An 18,594-nucleotide genomic window follows, 5' to 3' on the forward strand; every position below is an offset into this window, starting at 1 on the left:
AAAGAGTCAAACAAAAAAATAGTTGTCACATTTTACTGAACTATTAAGATGTTCAAACACAATTTCATTTTCCAAATTAATTTTGAAAATTGTGGAGGAGACAACTTTTTTTTTTTTTTTTTTATAAGAAAACACTTGTTCTTCTCAGTACATGCAAGCATTAATTGCACATCATCACTGGAAGGAAACTCACCTCTAGAGGAGAGTCTGGTTCATCCAGGATGCTCTTTTCACTCTGTATCCTCTGCATCGTCCCTGTTGAACTGGGGTCCATTATCAGCACGTTCTGACTACCAGCTCTGCCAAACTTACAGTCACTCTTTCTGGAGTCAGTCGTCCTGCACACCTCGTAGTTGTACACGTGTGGGAGAGTCCCTGTCCCCAAAGTGTCTGAGTAACGTGGTGGATAATATGGAATCACTGGCAGATTGGAGTGATACAGGATGCGAGACTGTCTCCATCTGTAGATTTTCACTGATATAATGACCACCACACACGTGATGAAGAGGAAGGAAACTACAGCCAAAGCCAACACTAAGTAAAAAGTCAGGTTCTCATTGTACTCCTTGTCGTGTGTAAAGTCAGTGAACTCAGACAGCACTTCAGGAAAGCTGTCCGCCACCGCCACGTTAACAATGACTGTAGCTGAACGAGAGGGCTGTCCGTTGTCCTCCACTATAACAGTCAGTCTTTGTTTGACTGCATCTTTATCAGTGACTTGGCGGATAGTTCTTACTTCTCCATTCTGTAAGCCCACCTCAAACAGCGCCCTGTCTGTGGCTTTCTGCAGTTTATAGGAGAGCCAGGCGTTCTGTCCAGAGTCCACATCAACAGCCACCACTTTAGTGACCAGATAGCCTACATCTGCTGAGCGAGGCACCATTTCAGCCACCAGAGAACCACCAGTCTGGACTGGGTACAGAACCTGAGGTGCGTTGTCGTTCTGGTCCTGGATCATTATCTTAATTGTAGCCACAGAGCTCAGTGGAGGGGATCCAGCATCACGAGCAGTTACATTAAATACAAACGATTTGATTTGCTCGTAATCGAAGGATTTTACTGCAACAATTACACCGCTGTTTGAATTTACTGATACTAACGACGAAAGAGCTACTCCATTAATTTCTCTCTCTTCCAGCAAATACGAAATTCGAGCGTTTTGACCAGAATCTGCATCAGTGGCACTCACAGCAAATACAGAAAACCCTGGAGAATTATTTTCTGATACAGTCTTCGTATATTCTGATTCATCAAATTTAGGTGGGCTGTCATTCACGTCAGAAACTTTAACATTTATAGTTTTACTGCTGGACAGGGGTGGAGAGCCTTGGTCAGATACTGTGATTGTAATATTATATTCAGGAATGTTTTCTCTGTCTATAGTGTCGTCGGTTACTATAGTGTAATATCCAGATAAAGAAGAGACAATTTTGAAGGGTACGTCAGAGTTAATTGAACATTTAACTACACCGTTCCCCTCTGAGTCTTCGTCATCCACATTTACAACAGCTATAGTTGTACCCGGAGGGGAATCTTCGGGTATTGTGTTAGAAAATGACATCAGCTGTATTGTAGGGGAGTTATCATTAACGTCTATTACTTGAATGATAACTTTACAGGTATCTGTATACCCTCCATGGTCACTAGCCTGGACATTTAACTGATATGTTTTAGACTTTTCAAAATCTATTTTACCTGTAACCTTAATCTCTCCAGATTTATCATTAACTTCAAAAAGCTTCTTCGCCTCTTTAGCAACATGAGCTATAGAAAATGTAACCTCGCCATTGATTCCTTTATCTGCGTCAGTTGCACTAACAGTGGTTACAACTGTTCCTTCAGGAGAATTCTCTCTGACATCTGCTTTATAAACACTGTTACCACAGACCGGCGCATTATCATTAGCATCTAATACAGTGATCTGAATACGTGCTGTCCCTGATCTCTGTGGCGTACCTCCATCTGACGCGATCAGGATGAGTGTGTGACTCTCATCTTTCTCTCGATCTAACGGGGTTTTCAGAACCATTTCGATAAACTGCCCTCCATCCGGTTGATTCTGTACTTCCAGTCTAAAGTGATCTGATGGTTTAAGTGTGTACTTTTGAATATCATTTATTCCAACATCAGGGTCATCCGCACTCTCTAATGCAAAGCGAGTCCCCGATGCAACGCTTTCAACAATCTTCAAATAGATCTCCTCCTTAGGGAACACTGGACTATTGTCGTTTACATCTGTTACTTCAACTGTTACGCGGTAAAGCTGGATAGGATTTTCCAAAATGACTTCAAAACTAAAGCTACAGGGCGTCGTCTTTCCACACAGCTCCTCTCGATCGATTCGCTCTTTAATAACAAGCATCCCCTTGTCTCGGTTTAAATCAACATATTGTCGGCTTCCTTTAGTAATAATACGAGCTTTCCCTGAAATGAGCCGTGACACATCCAAGCCCAAGTCTTTAGCAATATTTCCAACGAAAGACCCTTCTGTCTGCTCCTCTGGTACAGAATACCGAGCCTGTCCAGTCACTGAGCACACCGTGGAGAGACAAAGAATAACCATCAGTACAAACCATCGGCTTCTGAAAGCGGTTGTCCAAATAAAAGCCATTACTAAATCCAAAAGATGCAGAGGCAGTTATCTTTCAATCGAAAAAAGGAACTTTATCCTCATATGGAAAATGTAACGGTGTTTTATCTCAAAAAAAGCAAAAGAGAAATGCGTAAATACACCCCGGATCGTCGTCGTTTCTAGCAGTAAATGACGGAGTGGAATTAGAGGGGAGGAACATTGCTCTCCTTGCTTCATTCTAACAGTGATGTATCAACAGCGGCGCTCAGAGTCCATCCACGGTAATGTATGTAATGTGCACACATACAGTATAAGTTACAAATCTAATTTTAATGTTTTAAAAACTATAAATGGCATATTTGAATAGACCAGTGTCATTGAAATATATGCTTGCATTCTTCAACAAAATATATTTTATGTAAGAGTGGCCACCTTGTTTTATACTTCTACTAAAGTTCTTCCTCTTGAAAATCACATCATAATAATGAATAATCAACAGTATGTTAAACTAAGAAGAAAAAGGGAGCCAATGTGATGTTAAATACAACACACTGTATTTCAGTTATTAGATAGATAAAATAGCAGAAGTAATATCATTTATAAAAAAAAAAAAAAAGATTTACCATGTAACTCTGGAGACTACTTTCTATTCATTCAAATGTCTATGCTTTTGTTTTGTCGCATAATTACAATGTTTGTGTTCATCTGCAGATATAACAGTTGAACTTCTTATTAAACTAGTGAAAACATATGTTTGGAAATATAGAGGACTCAAACTGAGAAAGCTGCAGAACAGTTACTGTGAATAATATTCAACTTACAACACTAACACCACTTAATCAATGTTTCTAGCACCAAGGACAGAGACACTAACACAATATATTGTCAAGCTAGGCAGTGGGAAAAAAGAGCTTCATCAGTGAAGGATGACTTACCAGTGTTGACATTTGGGAGCAGTTGCCTGAAAGTTGCCTGTCCATCTGCGGTGCACCAGTTTCAACTCCATCCATACTTAGTAAACTTTGACTCATCGGCTGCATTGGTTTAATATCACTCTTTCTGGAGTCAATCGTCCTGCACACCTCGTAGTTGTACACATGTGGGAGAGTCCCTGTCCCCAAAGTGTCTGAGTAACGTGGTGGATAATATGGAATCACTGGGAGATTGGAGTGATACAGGATGCGAGACTGTCTCCACCTGTAGATTTTCACTGATACAATGACCACCACACACGTGATGAAGAGGAAGGAAACTACAGCCAAAGCCAGCACTAAGTAAAAAGTCAGGTTCTCATTGTACTCCTTATCGTGTGTAAAGTCAGTGAACTCAGACAGCACTTCAGGAAAGCTGTCCGCCACCGCCACGTTAACAATGACTGTAGCTGAACGAGAGGGCTGTCCGTTGTCCTCCACTATAACGGTCAGTCTTTGTTTGACTGCATCTTTATCAGTGACTTGGCGGATAGTTCTTACTTCTCCATTCTGTAAGCCCACCTCAAACAGCGCCCTGTCTGTGGCTTTCTGCAGTTTATAGGAGAGCCAGGCGTTCTGTCCAGAGTCCACATCAACAGCCACCACTTTAGTGACCAGATAGCCCACATCTGCTGAACGAGGCACCATTTCAGCCACCAGAGAGCCACCGGTCTGAACTGGGTACAGAACCTGAGGGGCGTTATCGTTCTGATCTCGAATATTTATTTTAACTGTGGTATTGCTGCTTAAAGGTGGAGAACCCCCATCCTGTGCTTTCACTAAAATATTTAATGTCTTAATTTGCTCATAGTCAAATGACCGAACTGCTTGTATAGCTCCACTTTCTGCATTAACAGATAAGTATGTAGATATGGGATTACCATTTAGTTGAGTATTAATAAGTAAGTAAGATACTCGTGCATTCAGTCCAGAATCAGAATCATGTGCTTTCACAGAAAATAACGATAAACCTGGAGAGTTATTTTCTATTAAATCAGCTTCATAATAATTCTTCTCAAATACTGGAGCATTATCATTGACGTCTGATACTTTGAGTGTTATTATCTTGTCAGATGAGAGTGGTGGACTCCCCTCATCCACAGCTGTAATTGTTATATTATAATCAGGATTACGCTCCCTGTCAAGAGCACCGTTCGTTACTACAGTATAATAATTCTTTAGAGATGAATGGATTGTGAAGGGGGTGTTCCCATTAAGTGAGCAGCCTACTTTGCCATTTTTGCCAGAATCTACATCTTTAACGTTAATAATTGCTACAGTAGTTCCACTAGGTGAATCTTCAGCAATAACACTAGAAAACGATGTCAGTGTTATTACAGGAGAGTTATCATTTACATCAATCACATCTATAATTACAATTGCTGACGTACTTTGCCCACCCTGATCTTTTGCCAACACTCCTATCTCAAACATTTTAGTTTCCTCATAATCAATCACGCCATTTACAGTTAAATCGCCGCTTTTTTCGTCTAACTGAAAGAGTTCAACAACATTACCAGACATGTGATCAAAGTGGTATGTAACAAGACCATTCATACCTTCGTCTGCATCGTTTGCACTCAAACTCAAAACTAAAGTTCCTTCTGGAATATTTTCTTTGACGGAAGACTTAAAACTTGACTGCGTGAAGACAGGAGCATTGTCATTTGTGTCTCGGACAGTTACGTGTATTTTCAGTGTCCCTGATCGCTGTGGTTCGCCCCCGTCCAGAGCAGTTAACGTGAGAAGTAGCTTTTCTTCCTTCTCCCGATCTAAAGCACTAGAAAGATACAGCTGTGCATATTTCTGACCACTAGGTCTGGACAGGACCTTGAGATTAAAATGTGTAGTAGGATGTAAAGTATAGCCGTGCAGAGAGTTGATACCTACATCAGGGTCTGTAGCAGTGACTTGCAGAATGTCCGTGCCGGGAAGAGCAGATTCAGAGATTTCTAAATGCATTTCTTTCTCTTTGAATGCTGGGGCATTATCATTAACATCCAACACTTCTACCACAACACTGTGTAGCTGCATTGGATTCGTTGTAATCATTTCAAAATTCAAACTACAGGGCGATGTTTGCCCGCAGAGCTGCTCTCGATCTATTTTTTCTCCAACGACCAAAATCCCTTTGTCTACATCCAGTTTGATGTACTCGCTATTATCCCCATTAGCAATTCGGGCACCGCCTGATTTCAGTCTTTTAGCGTCGATGCCTAAGTCCTCAGCCACATTTCCAACAAATGATCCCTTTCTCATCTCCTCCGGAACAGAGTACCGAATCTGACAATATGTCGCCTCGATGACAAGGACAAGGATGAAGGACCGTACTTGCCATTTACTCAGCGGTTCACCAATGATAAACGGCATATTTCCAAAACAATCCCCTCGAGTATACACAAAAATATGATTAAAAAATCCAGACGATCAAGAAACCGCAGGGTCCCGTTATCAAGTACATATAATCCACACTGGCAACAAATGCCCGTGTATTAAAATCACTGGTGAAAAGGAAGACGGAGTGTCGTAGCCTACTCCCCGCAATACACAATTACTGAAGGTGGAGCTGTTTTTGAAACGCCTAAAAGCGTTTTGAAGACCAACAGCGGCTCTTAGAGTCCAAAATGAAAACAACAAATGCTCTCACAACTGTGTTATGACCACGTTCTGTAGAACAAAAAGAAAACTCGTACAGAAAGAAAGAAAGAAAGAAAGAAAGAAAGAAAGAAAGAAAGAAAGAAAGAAAGAAAGAAAGAAAAAGTGCAAACATTTTGTATCAGGCACACTTCCTAAAAACAAGAAAAGGAAAAAAAAACGTGTATGATGTAACAAAAAATATATGGAAGTCAATATTCACTCAGAGACTCTTCCTGATTCAGCCGTGGACGGAGCTGTCCATAACCGATGGTGCTGAAACAGTATCTCAGCAGTGAAAATTCACAAAAAGTAATAAACCACAAGATATAAGGCTTGTAGAAAATGGCTTATTTTAAAGCTCACCTCTAGAGGAGAGTCTGGTTCATCCAGGATGCTCTTTTCACTCTGTATCCTCTGCATCGTCCCTGTTGAACTGGGATCCATTATCAGCACGTTCTGACTACCAGCTCTGCCAAACTTACAGTCACTCTTTCTGGAGTCAGTCGTCCTGCACACCTCGTAGTTGTACACGTGTGGGAGAGTCCCTGTCCCCAAAGTGTCGGAGTAACGTGGTGGATAATATGGAATCACTGGCAGATTGGAGTGATACAGGATGCGAGACTGTCTCCATCTGTAGATTTTCACTGATATAATGACCACCACACACGTGATGAAGAGGAAGGAAACTACAGCCAAAGCCAACACTAAGTAAAAAGTCAGGTTCTCATTGTACTCCTTGTCGTGTGTAAAGTCAGTGAACTCAGACAGCACTTCAGGAAAGCTGTCCGCCACCGCCACGTTAACAATAACTGTAGCTGAACGAGAGGGCTGTCCGTTGTCCTCCACTATAACCGTCAGTCTTTGTTTGACTGCATCTTTATCAGTGACTTGGCGGATAGTTCTTACTTCTCCATTCTGTAAGCCCACCTCAAACAGCGCCCTGTCTGTGGCTTTCTGCAGTTTATAGGAGAGCCAGGCGTTCTGTCCAGAGTCCACATCAACAGCCACCACTTTAGTGACCAGATAGCCCACATCTGCTGAACGAGGCACCATTTCAGCCACCAGAGAGCCACCAGTCTGGACTGGGTACAGAACCTGAGGGGCGTTATCGTTCTGGTCCTGGATCATTATTTTCACGGTCACGTTGCTACTGAGTGGAGGGGAGCCTCCATCCTGAGCTTTTACATTAAAATTAATTTCTTTAATTTGTTCATAGTCAAAAGAACGTACAGCATGCAGAACCCCAGTTTCAGAATTTATGGACACGTAGTTAGACACTGAATTACCACCGATGTGCGTGTCTTCCAAAAAGTATGAAACTCTCGCGTTTTGATTCCAGTCAGAATCCTGCGCACTAACAGTGATGATGGATTGCCCAGGAGAATTATTCTCGGTGATCTGAGCAGAATAGACATTTTTATCAAACACTGGGCCGTTATCATTAACGTCAGAAACCTGTAGATGCAAAGTGTCGGAGCTCGAGAGAGGAGGAGACCCCGAGTCTGTGGCTGTTATTTTAATATCATACTCGGAAATAGTTTCTCTGTCAAAAGGCTGATCTGCAATCAAATTGTAGTAGTTGGTTAACGATGAAACAATTTTAAAGGGAAGCTTTTTGTCTATTGTACACGTTATCTGTCCATTTTTCTCTGAATCTGCATCTTTGACATTAATAACAGCTATTGTCGTCCCGGGAGGAGCATCTTCTGATACAGTGTTAGAAAATGACATGATATTAATTACTGGGACATTGTCATTAACGTCACTTACATCGATGATAACTTTACTGGTCCCAGTCAAACCTCCTCTATCCCTCGCTTCTAACCTGAGCTCATATTTTTTCTCTTTCTCATAGTCTATAAGCCCAGCAACTGATATGACACCTGAGTTTTCATCTATACTAAATATATCAACTTTGCTGCCTTTAATTTTCGAAAAACTGAATATTATTTCTCCATTCGAGCCACTATCTGCATCTGTAGCGTTCACTGTTGTTACATAAGTCCCCTTTGACGCATTTTCCACGACAACAGCCTGATACACTGATTGGTTGAACACAGGAGCATTATCATTTGCATCCAAAACCGACACAATAATGTTCACTGTACCTGATCTCTGTGGATTTCCACCATCTAAAGCCATTACTGTAAGAGACAGACTGGGGTGCTCCTCCCTGTCTAAGGGTTTCTGGAGCACTAGTTCAGCGTATTTAGTTCCGTCTGGATTAGCTTGTTGTTTCAGAACAAAATAATTATTCGGAGAAAGAATGTAATTTTGTAGGCCGTTTTGTTTAACATCAGCATCAACTGCGCTTTCGACGGGAAATTTGGCACCAACTGTAGCAGATTCGCTCATTTCAAACGATATGTCTTTATTTGGAAAGAACGGGGCATTATCATTTATATCTAAAATCTCCACAGTGACACGATGAAGTTCGATCGGATTTTCTAGGATGATTTCGAAGCTGAGGCTGCATGGTGTTACATCTCCACAAAGCTCCTCTCGGTCTATTCTCTCATTCACGACTAAAATTCCTTTGTCTGTCTTCAGATCAATGTAGTGCATATTTTCTCCACTTACGATACGAGCACGACCAGAACGAAGCCTTTTAAGATCCAAAGCAAGGTCTTGTGCTACGTTACCAATGAGAGAACTTTTCTTCATCTCCTCTGGAATAGAATAACGAATCTGTCCAGTCACTCCATCAAGGAAAAATGAAAGGAGAATAAATCCAATCGGCCCTTGTAATAAACTATGCAACCGCCATCTTAAACATCTAGCGTTAGTATATGCTTTGGTTGCCATGTCAGAAAACAGATGAACGTCAAATCCTTACTTGAAAAAAATACATATGCGCTTTCAGTCCAGATAAACGACACTGTTTTTCAGTAGAAATGTGACTCCATGACCAAATGCTTGAAAAATAGCCTCTTCGAGCGCTACTCTTTCAGAATGAAAATCGCAGCTGTCATACCACACAAAGGTAGTGAAGGAGGGGAAAGGCTGGGACGTAACACTAAAATCCTTTTGCTGACCAACAGCGTCACTTAGAGCCCAAACATTGTACTCATTTCTGTGAGTTAAAGGCCACATATGCATTTAAGGCAAATATATGAGTGCAGTCGTTTACTAATGGTCTATACTATTCTGTATCAAGTTGGACAATCAGTATAGTATTTGGAAAAAAATAATAATAATAACAATAATTCAAGTATTTATACAAATACAATTGGGAAAGAAATTCAATTGTGACGTGAAAACAACGAAAAGGAGTAGATATAAAGTAGATCTACACAGATAAAGCACAAATAATAGTAATAACAATAATAATAATAATAATGATAATAAATATGTCAATAAACTGTGGTTAAACTCTAGAAACTTGCAGATATTTGTATTCTAAATGCAAAGTCACTGTGCTTACAAAATCAGCGAACAGCTATAGCCTATGAAACAATAAAAAAACAAAAAAAAGGTGTGTGTGTGTGTGGGGGGGGGTCAGTTTGAATGTTTTCCCCAGGAATCTGGAGACTGCAATAAACTCAAATAACTGGTGCTTTAGCTTAAACATAGAACAATTAAGTAAGAAGTGAGGACATTAAGAAACCAGAACAAAGGGAATTAGGTGTGTAAATTAGGATATGAAGCTAATCTCACCTCTAGAGGAGAGTCTGGTTCATCCAGGATGCTCTTTTCACTCTGTATCCTCTGCATCGTCCCTGTTGAACTGGGATCCATTATCAGCACGTTCTGACTACCAGCTCTGCCAAACTTACAGTCACTCTTTCTGGAGTCAGTCGTCCTGCACACCTCGTAGTTGTACACGTGTGGGAGAGTCCCTGTCCCCAAAGTGTCGGAGTAACGTGGTGGATAATATGGAATCACTGGAAGATTGGAGTGATACAGGATGCGAGACTGTCTCCATCTGTAGATTTTCACTGATATAATGACCACCACACACGTGATGAAGAGGAAGGAAACTACAGCCAAAGCCAGCACTAAGTAAAAAGTCAGGTTCTCATTGTACTCCTTGTCGTGTGTAAAGTCAGTGAACTCAGACAGCACTTCAGGAAAGCTGTCCGCCACCGCCACGTTTACAATGACTGTAGCTGAACGAGAGGGCTGTCCGTTGTCCTCCACTATAACAGTCAGTCTTTGTTTGACCGCATCTTTATCAGTGACTTGGCGGATAGTTCTTACTTCTCCATTCTGTAAGCCCACCTCAAACAGCGCCCTGTCTGTGGCTTTCTGCAGTTTATAGGAGAGCCAGGCATTCTGTCCAGAGTCCACATCAACAGCTACCACTTTAGTGACCAGATAGCCCACATCTGCTGAACGAGGCACCATTTCAGCCACCAGAGAGCCACCAGTCTGGACTGGATAAAGAACCTGAGGGGCGTTGTCGTTCTGGTCCTGTATTATTATTTTCACAGTCACATTACTACTGAGTGGAGGGGAGCCTCCATCCTGAGCTTTAATCACAAACACCAAATGCTTTACTTGTTCATAATCAAATGAGCGTACTGCATGCACTACTCCGCTTTCTGCATTAACCGAGACACAGTGAGACACCGGAGAACCTTCAAATTTAGAATTCTCCAGAAAATACGATACGCGGGCATTTTGGTTTTCGTCTGAGTCTTCAGCCTTAACCGTGAGTAGAGAAACGCCTGGAGAGTTATTCTCTGTGATAAATGCATTGTAAACACTTTGTGAGAATACAGGAGCGTTGTCATTCACATCAGAGACTTTTAAATTAAAGACCCTTTTCGTTGATAGTGGAGGATTTCCCGCGTCTGTCGCAACAACAGTTACATTATATTCTGAAACCATTTCACGATCTAATGCAGCATCAGTTACAAAAGTGTAGTAATTCCTTAAATTCGATTTAATCTTAAAAGGCAAATTTTGTTCAATTCTACACGATACTTGCCCGTTTTCACCTGAATCAAGGTCCTTAATATTTATAATGCCTATTGTCGTACCAGGAGGGGAGTCCTCTGATACAGGACTAGTAAATGACATTACATTTATGATAGGGGCGTTGTCATTTACATCTATTACGTCAATTATCACTTTACTTGAATCTGTTAATCCTCCTTGATCCTTTGCATCGATTCTGAGTTCGTATTTTTTGTCTTTTTCAAAATCGATTGGACCTGCAACAAATAAGGCACCCGAAACCTGATCTATTGATAATAATTCAGCTATATTGCTCTTTACATTTGACATTGAATATGTAATATAACCATTCGATCCGCTATCTGCATCAGTTGCATTGACGGTGACAATATTAGTGCCTATTGCGGCATTTTCTATCACTGATGCCTTATAAACTGACTGGTTGAAAACTGGAGCGTTGTCATTTACATCTAAAACGTTTATGTCTATATTTACAGTACCTGATCTTTGCGGGTTTCCTCCATCTACTGCAATCAGCTTTAAAGACAGATGGGGTGCCTTCTCTCTGTCTAATTGTCTTTGAAGCACCATTTCAGCATATTTACTTCCATCTGGATTTACATGCTGCTTTAAAACAAAATTGTCATTTGTGGTTAAAACATAATTTTGCAGGCCGTTCACGCCAACATCAGGATCCTCGGCACTGTCAAGCACAAACCGCGCACCGACATTAGCGGACTCACTTATATCTAACATGATGTCTGATTTCTTGAAAACCGGAGGATGATCATTTACATCTAAAACCTCTATCGTTATGTGATGTAGCTCCACAGGATTTTCTAAAATTATTTCGAAACTAAAGCTGCAAGGTGTTACCTCTCCGCAAAGCTGCTCTCTGTCTATTCTCTCGTTTACGACGAGGACGCCTTTGTCTGACTTCAGCTCGGTGTACTGGATGTTTTCTCCGGTCACGATACGAGCCCGCCCAGAGCGAAGTCTGTTCAGATCCAAACCAAGATCTTGTGCCACATTACCAATAAGCGATCCTTTCTTCATCTCTTCTGGAACTGAGTAACGGATCTGACCAAAAACATCACTGCAGATGAAAAGCAAAACCAAGATCGTTACCCGTTGAAGCCCAAAATACAAACGCCATTTGCAGAGTGGTTGCTGACTCGCCATGGCAGAAAATGACGTCCAAGAATAAAACTGACCCTGTCCAATATGAATTTAATAAAATTCACGCTTCCTGAAGGGTATATCCATAAAAGAGAGCCAAAGAGGCTAGACTTCAAGTAGTCCTTCCTCTATCCGAAATATTCTCGCTGCTGTTTGCTCGAAGCCTTTTTCAGTGCAATACATGGAATGTCACTCAAGAATGAAGCAGGGATTATGGGTAGGTATACATCATTTACTTGTTCAACAGCGTCACTTAGAGTCCAAAACGCGAACACCAAAGGGTTTATAGTTAAATGGTAAAGAAGAGGAATTAAGTGATAATAATAATAATAATAATAATAATAATAATAATAATAATAATAATAATAATAATAATAATAATAATAATAATAGGTATTTTAAGACATTACTATTTACAACATATAACCATATTTAGAAATGGTAGAATTTTTTGAAAAATGTAATGAGTAGCCTGAGTAAAACATAAATATGGGTCTTTATACAGGAGCTGTTCGCCCCGTGGTGCTGAAAAGTAAAAAGGGCATATTCTAACGCTTACAGCAAACTGCATCTTGCAACAATGTTCAAAGAAAAACTGACATATTTCGTGCATTGCATCTCACCTCTAGAGGAGAGTCTGGTTCATCCAGGATGCTCTTTTCACTCTGGATCCTCTGCATCGTCCCTGTTGAACTGGGGTCCATTATCAGCACGTTCTGACTACCAGCTCTGCCAAACTTACAGTCACTCTTTCTGGAGTCAGTCGTTCTGCACACCTCGTAGTTGTACACATGTGGGAGAGTCCCTGTCCCCAAAGTGTCGGAGTAACGTGGTGGATAATATGGAATCACTGGCAGATTGGAATGATACAGGATGCGAGACTGTCTCCATCTGTAGATTTTCACTGATATAATGACCACCACACACGTGATGAATAAAAAGGAAACTACAGCCAAAGCCAACACTAAGTAAAAAGTCAGGTTCTCATTGTACTCCTGGTCGTGTGTAAAGTCAGTGAACTCAGACAGCACTTCAGGAAAGCTGTCCGCCACCGCCACGTTTACAATGACTGTAGCTGAACGAGAGGGCTGTCCGTTGTCCTCCACTATAACAGCCAGTCTTTGTTTGACTGCATCTTTATCAGTGACTTGGCGGATAGTTCTTACTTCTCCATTCTGTAAGCCCACCTCAAACAGCGCCCTGTCTGTGGCTTTCTGCAGTTTATAGGAGAGCCAGGCGTTCTGTCCACAGTCCACATCAACTGCCACCACTTTAGTGACCAGATAGCCCACATCTGCTGAACGAGGCACCATTTCAGCCACCAGAGAGCCACCAGTCTGGACTGGGTACAGAACCTGAGGGGCATTGTCGTTCTGGTCCTGGATCATTATTTTCACAGTCACATTACTACTGAGTGGAGGGGAGCCTCCATCCTGAGCTTTGACGACAAAAACCAGCTGTTTAATTTGCTCGTAATCGAACGAGCGTACCGAGTGTATCACTCCGCTTTCTGCATTAACAGAAACATAGTCAGTAAGCGGGGATCCACCGATATTAGTATCTGCCAGAAAAAAGGAGATTCGGGCATTCTGGTTTTCATCTGGATCTTCTGCCCATAAAGTGAGAAGAGAAGTGCCTGGATTGTTATTTTCTTGTACAAACGCATTGTAAGAACTTTTTGAGAAAACTGGAACATTATCATTTACGTCAGAAAGTTTCAAATTAAATGTCCTGGATGTTGAAAGATGGGGTACTCCTGCATCTGTGGCAACCACAGTGATGTTATATTCGGAAACACTTTCTCGATCTAACGCAGTGTCTGTTACTAAAGTGTAGTAATTCCGTAAATTTGATTTAACCTTGAAAGGTGCATTTTCTTCTATTCTACAACTTACTTGCCCGTTATCACCCGAATCGAGGTCTTTAACATTTAGTATGCCGATTGTTGTTCCAGGAGGAGAATCTTCTGATACAGGACTGGTGAATGACATGACATTAATTATAGGGGCGTTGTCATTTATATCTGTGACTTCAATTATCACCTTACTTGAATCGGTCAAACCTCCCTGGTCTCTTGCTTCTACTCTGAGTTCGTACTTCTTTTCTTTTTCGTAATCAATCAAACCCCTTATTGAAATGACACCAGTACTTCCATCTATTTGAAATATGTCAGCAAAACCACTACTGAGATCTGAAAAGTAATATGCAACAATACTATTTGACCCAAAGTCCAAATCAGTAGCATTTACAGTTGTAACATATGTGTCTTTAGGTGAGTTTTCCATTACTGTAGCTCTGTAAACTGACTGATTAAACACAGGTGAATTATCATTTGCATCAAGAACAGTGATATCGATATTTACTGTACCAGATCTCTGTGGAGTCCCACCGTCCACGGCAACGACCTTTAATGAAAGTTTCGGATTCGTTTCTCTGTCTAACGGCTTCTGAAGCACAATTTCAGCATACGATTTTCCTTCTGCATTAGAGTTTTGTTTTAAGATAAAGTACTCATTTTCAGATAAAGTATATTCTCGTAAGCCGTTAACTCCTACATCTGGGTCATCGGCACTGGTCAGCGTAAACCGAGCACCCGAATTAGCTGATTCACTGATTTCAAAATGCATATTTTTTCTTTTGAACGTGGGTGAATGATCATTTATATCTGTTATTTCAACTGTAATTTGATGTAGTTCCACTGGGTTTTCCAATATCATCTCAAAGCTGAAGCTGCACGGTGTTACATCTCCGCAAAGCTGCTCTCGGTCAATTCTCTCATTCACGACTAAAATCCCTTTGTCTGTCTTCAGCTCGGTGTAGTGCATGTTTTCTCCACTAACGATACGAGCCCGACCAGAACGAAGCCTTTTCAGATCCAAACCGAGATCCTGAGCCACATTACCAATGACAGAGCCTTTCTTCATCTCCTCCGGAATTGAATATCGAATATGTCCGCTAACCACATGATTTAGATAAAAAACAAAAAAGAGAAACGTCCATTTCTGTCCGCAGCCAAGTCGCCATTTCATCCAGCGCGAGTAGATTGCTACGGTAAATGCCATAGTCACAGAGAAGCAAATCTCATCCGAAAGACTGGTTCGTATTTGAAAAAAAAAAATACACCAAATAAGCTTAAAAAAAAGAAACAAACAAGAAACTGTTTCCTAACTTACTGATTATGTTCTGAATAAAAGATAGTGTCCTCTTTGAATATCATCCCATATAATGCAGCCTTTCATTCTTTGCCTTATACAACAGTACCGTAAGGGAGGAGGCTCTTTAGTCATGATTCAGAGATCTTGTTGATTTGGTCAACAGCGTCCCTTAGAGTTCAGAATCAGGAACACCATTTAATTGCGTGTTAAAGACAGAACAATAACCATCAGAAAACTTGGTAGATTGATGTTCAAATAGACAACTGTGTCATTTCTAAAACCTCACATAACAGCACAAAAACAAAAATAATATACATTTGTGCACTTTTTTTTTTTTTTTTTGATTTTTCACTATTAAAAAAAAGTAAAAAGTAATAGCACAGTGTAAATGCAATGCTGTCCATGGTGCTGAAAGTCCATATATTTCCATCAAAGTACAAGACAAGCTCAGTTTAACACTGTCCATAGTTCTGAAAGTGACGCAAAGGTATATTAAAATTACATTAAACATAATGTTATGAACTAACCTCTAGAGGAGAGTCTGGGTCATCCAGGATGCTCTTTTCACTCTGGATCCTCTGCATCGTCCCTGTTGAACTGGGGTCCATTATCAGCACGTTCTGACTACCAGCTCTGCCAAACTTACAGTCACTCTTTCTGGAGTCAGTCGTCCTGCACACCTCGTAGTTGTACACGTGTGGGAGAGTCCCTGTCCCCAAAGTGTCTGAGTAACGTGGTGGATAATATGGAATCACTGGCAGATTGGAATGATACAGGATGCGAGACTGTCTCCATCTGTAGATTTTCACTGATATAATGACCACCATACACGTGATGAAGAGGAAGGAAACTACAGCCAAAGCCAACACTAAGTAAAAAGTCAGGTTGTCATTGTACTCCTTGTCGTGTGTAAAGTCAGTGAACTCAGACAGCACTTCAGGAAAGCTGTCCGCCACCGCCACGTTTACAATGACTGTAGCTGAACGAGAGGGCTGTCCGTTGTCCTCCACTATAACAGTCAGTCTTTGTTTGACTGCGTCTTTATCAGTGACTTGGCGGATAGTTCTTACTTCTCCATTCTGTAAGCCCACCTCAAACAGCGCCCTGTCTGTGGCTTTCTGCAGCTTATAGGAGAGCCAGGCATTCTGTCCAGAGTCCACATCAACAGCCACCACTTTAGTGACCAGATAGCCCACATCTGCTGAACGAGGCACCATTTCAGCCACCAGAGAGCCACCAGTCTGGACTGGATACAGAACCTGAGGGGCGTTGTCGTTCTGGTCCTGGATCATTATTTTCACAGTCACATTACTACTGAGTGGAGGGGAGCCTCCATCCTGAGCTTTGACGACAAAAAACAGCTGTTTAATTTGCTCGTAATCGAACGAGCGTACCGAGTGTATTACTCCGCTTTCTGCATTAACAGAAACATACTCAGAAATCGGAGATCCACCAATATTAGTATCATCCAGAATGTAAGATATGCGAGCATTTTGGTTTTCATCTGGATCTTTAGCCAGTAGCGTTACAACAGACATTCCTGGAGAATTATTTTCTGGAATATGCGCAGTATAAATACTTTGGGGAAAAATCGGTGCATTATCGTTCACATCAGAAACTTTTAGATTAAACGTCATTTTTGTTGAAAGAGGAGGCACTCCCGAATCTGTGGCAACCATGGTTATGTTATATTCTGATACACCTTCACGATCCAATACAGTGTCTGTGACCAACGTGTAATAATTTCTTACGCTCGATTTAATTTTAAATGGCGCGTTTTCTTCTATTCTACAAGCAACATGTCCGTTATCACCGGAATCGAGGTCCTTAACATTGACTATCCCAATAGTTGTTCCAGAGGGGGAGTCTTCTGATAATGGACTAGTGAATGACATGACGTTAATAACAGGGGCGTTGTCATTTACATCCGTAACTTCAATAATAACTTTACTTGAATCTGTCAGACCTCCCTGATCTTTTGCATTGATTCTAATTTCATACTTCTTTTCCTTTTCATAGTCAATTAAGCCTTTTACTAAAATAACACCACTTTTTTCATCAATTGTAAATAAATTAGTGATTCCACTGTTGATATCCGAAAAATAATAAGTCACGGCACTATTTGATCCAATATCTGCATCAGTAGCATTGACAGTAGTGATATAAGTATCTTTGGAGGCATTTTCCATCACTGTACCTTTATATACTGACTGATTAAATACAGGGGCATTATCGTTGACGTCAAGAACAGCAATTTCTATGTTTACTGTACCAGATCTCTGCGGAGTTCCACCGTCCACGGCTATTAACTTCAAAGAGTGATTAGGACTCGTCTCTCTGTCTAATGGTTTCTGAAGAACCATCTCAGCATATTTCTTTCCATCCGCATTCGAGTTTTGTTTCAAAATAAAATAGTCATTCTCGGTCAAGAAATATTCTCTAAGGCTATTAATACCTACGTCTGGGTCTTCTGCGCTTGTCATGGAAAAACGAGAGCCGACGTTTGCTGATTCGCTGATTTCAAAATGTATGTTTTTTATGGAGAACGTGGGCGAATGGTCATTTATATCTGTTATTTCAACTGTAATCTGATGCAACTCCATGGGGTTTTCTAAAATCATCTCAAAGCTGAAGCTGCACGGTGTTACGTCTCCGCAAAGCTGCTCTCGATCTATTCTCTCATTCACGACTAAAATCCCTTTGTCTGTCTTCAGCTCGATGTACTGGATGCTCTCTGCGGTCACAATACGGGCCCGACCAGAACGAAGCCTTTTCTGATCCAAACCAAGATCTTGTGCTACATTACCAATGATGGAGCCTTTCTTCATCTCCTCGGGAATTGAATATCGAATATGTCCGGCAACGATATGGTTCAGATAAAAAAGAATGATCAGAAACAGCCATTTCTTTTCGGATCCAAAGCGTCGTTTGCCGCCGCAGAAGTAATAGGGTATTCCACACGCCATAACAAAAGAAACTCCAAAGAATATATATATATAAAAAATAATTCCTATCGTTGAAGATGCAAAATGTGTTCTTTAAATCTTAGAGGACAGATCAAGAGACGATTCTGTCTCCGCCTATGTTATCCGACATATTGAAACATCTCTCTTTGACAACAGTGGAAAGGGAGGAGACTGTTTGGGAATGTGTCATACATATTATTGGGTTGACCAAC

General features: G+C 41.0%; 5 protein-coding genes across 40 annotated transcripts in view; all 5 read right to left on the reverse strand.

The window, feature by feature from the left end:
- The window catches only part of LOC115426731 (protocadherin gamma-C5-like), a 332,740-nt gene that overhangs the window by 149,551 nt on the left and 164,595 nt on the right, over positions 1-18,594 (reverse strand). The window lies entirely within an intron of this gene.
- On the reverse strand, positions 161-2,929 carry LOC115427483 (protocadherin beta-16-like). The gene has a single exon (XM_030146061.1). It carries the CDS (start codon positions 2,609-2,611, stop codon positions 161-163), a length of 2,451 nt encoding a protein of 816 aa, XP_030001921.1. The 5' UTR covers positions 2,612-2,929.
- Positions 6,480-9,161, reverse strand: LOC115426739 (protocadherin gamma-A11-like). Its single transcript, XM_030144957.1, has one exon. The coding sequence runs from the start codon at positions 8,983-8,985 to the stop codon at positions 6,481-6,483; it is 2,505 nt and encodes an 834-aa protein (XP_030000817.1). The 5' UTR covers positions 8,986-9,161; the 3' UTR covers position 6,480.
- On the reverse strand, positions 9,128-12,530 carry LOC115427484 (protocadherin beta-16-like). The gene is made up of 3 exons (XM_030146062.1): positions 9,838-12,530; positions 9,713-9,742; positions 9,128-9,145 (listed from the first exon to the last, which is right to left on the reverse strand). The coding sequence occupies exons 1-3, from the start codon at positions 12,262-12,264 to the stop codon at positions 9,128-9,130; spliced, it is 2,475 nt and encodes an 824-aa protein (XP_030001922.1). The 5' UTR covers positions 12,265-12,530.
- LOC115427485 (protocadherin gamma-A11-like) lies at positions 15,932-18,529 on the reverse strand. The gene has a single exon (XM_030146064.1). It carries the CDS (start codon positions 18,380-18,382, stop codon positions 15,932-15,934), a length of 2,451 nt encoding a protein of 816 aa, XP_030001924.1. The 5' UTR covers positions 18,383-18,529.

This window comes from Sphaeramia orbicularis, chromosome 10 (genome assembly GCF_902148855.1).
Source record: "Sphaeramia orbicularis chromosome 10, fSphaOr1.1, whole genome shotgun sequence".
In the NCBI taxonomy this organism is placed as follows: domain Eukaryota; kingdom Metazoa; phylum Chordata; class Actinopteri; order Kurtiformes; family Apogonidae; genus Sphaeramia; species Sphaeramia orbicularis.

Coding starts and splice junctions, on each gene's coding strand:
- LOC115427484 (XM_030146062.1), bottom strand. CDS start 12,264: ATGGCGAGTCAGCAACCACTCTGCAAATGGCGTTTGTATTTTGGGCTT. Junction 9,743..9,837: donor AACCAGACTCTCCTCTAGAG/GTGAGATTAGCT, acceptor TCTATGTTTAAG/CTAAAGCACCAGTTATTTGA.
- LOC115426739 (XM_030144957.1), bottom strand. CDS start 8,985: ATGGCAACCAAAGCATATACTAACGCTAGATGTTTAAGATGGCGGTTG.
- LOC115427485 (XM_030146064.1), bottom strand. CDS start 18,382: ATGGCGTGTGGAATACCCTATTACTTCTGCGGCGGCAAACGACGCTTT.
- LOC115427483 (XM_030146061.1), bottom strand. CDS start 2,611: ATGGCTTTTATTTGGACAACCGCTTTCAGAAGCCGATGGTTTGTACTG.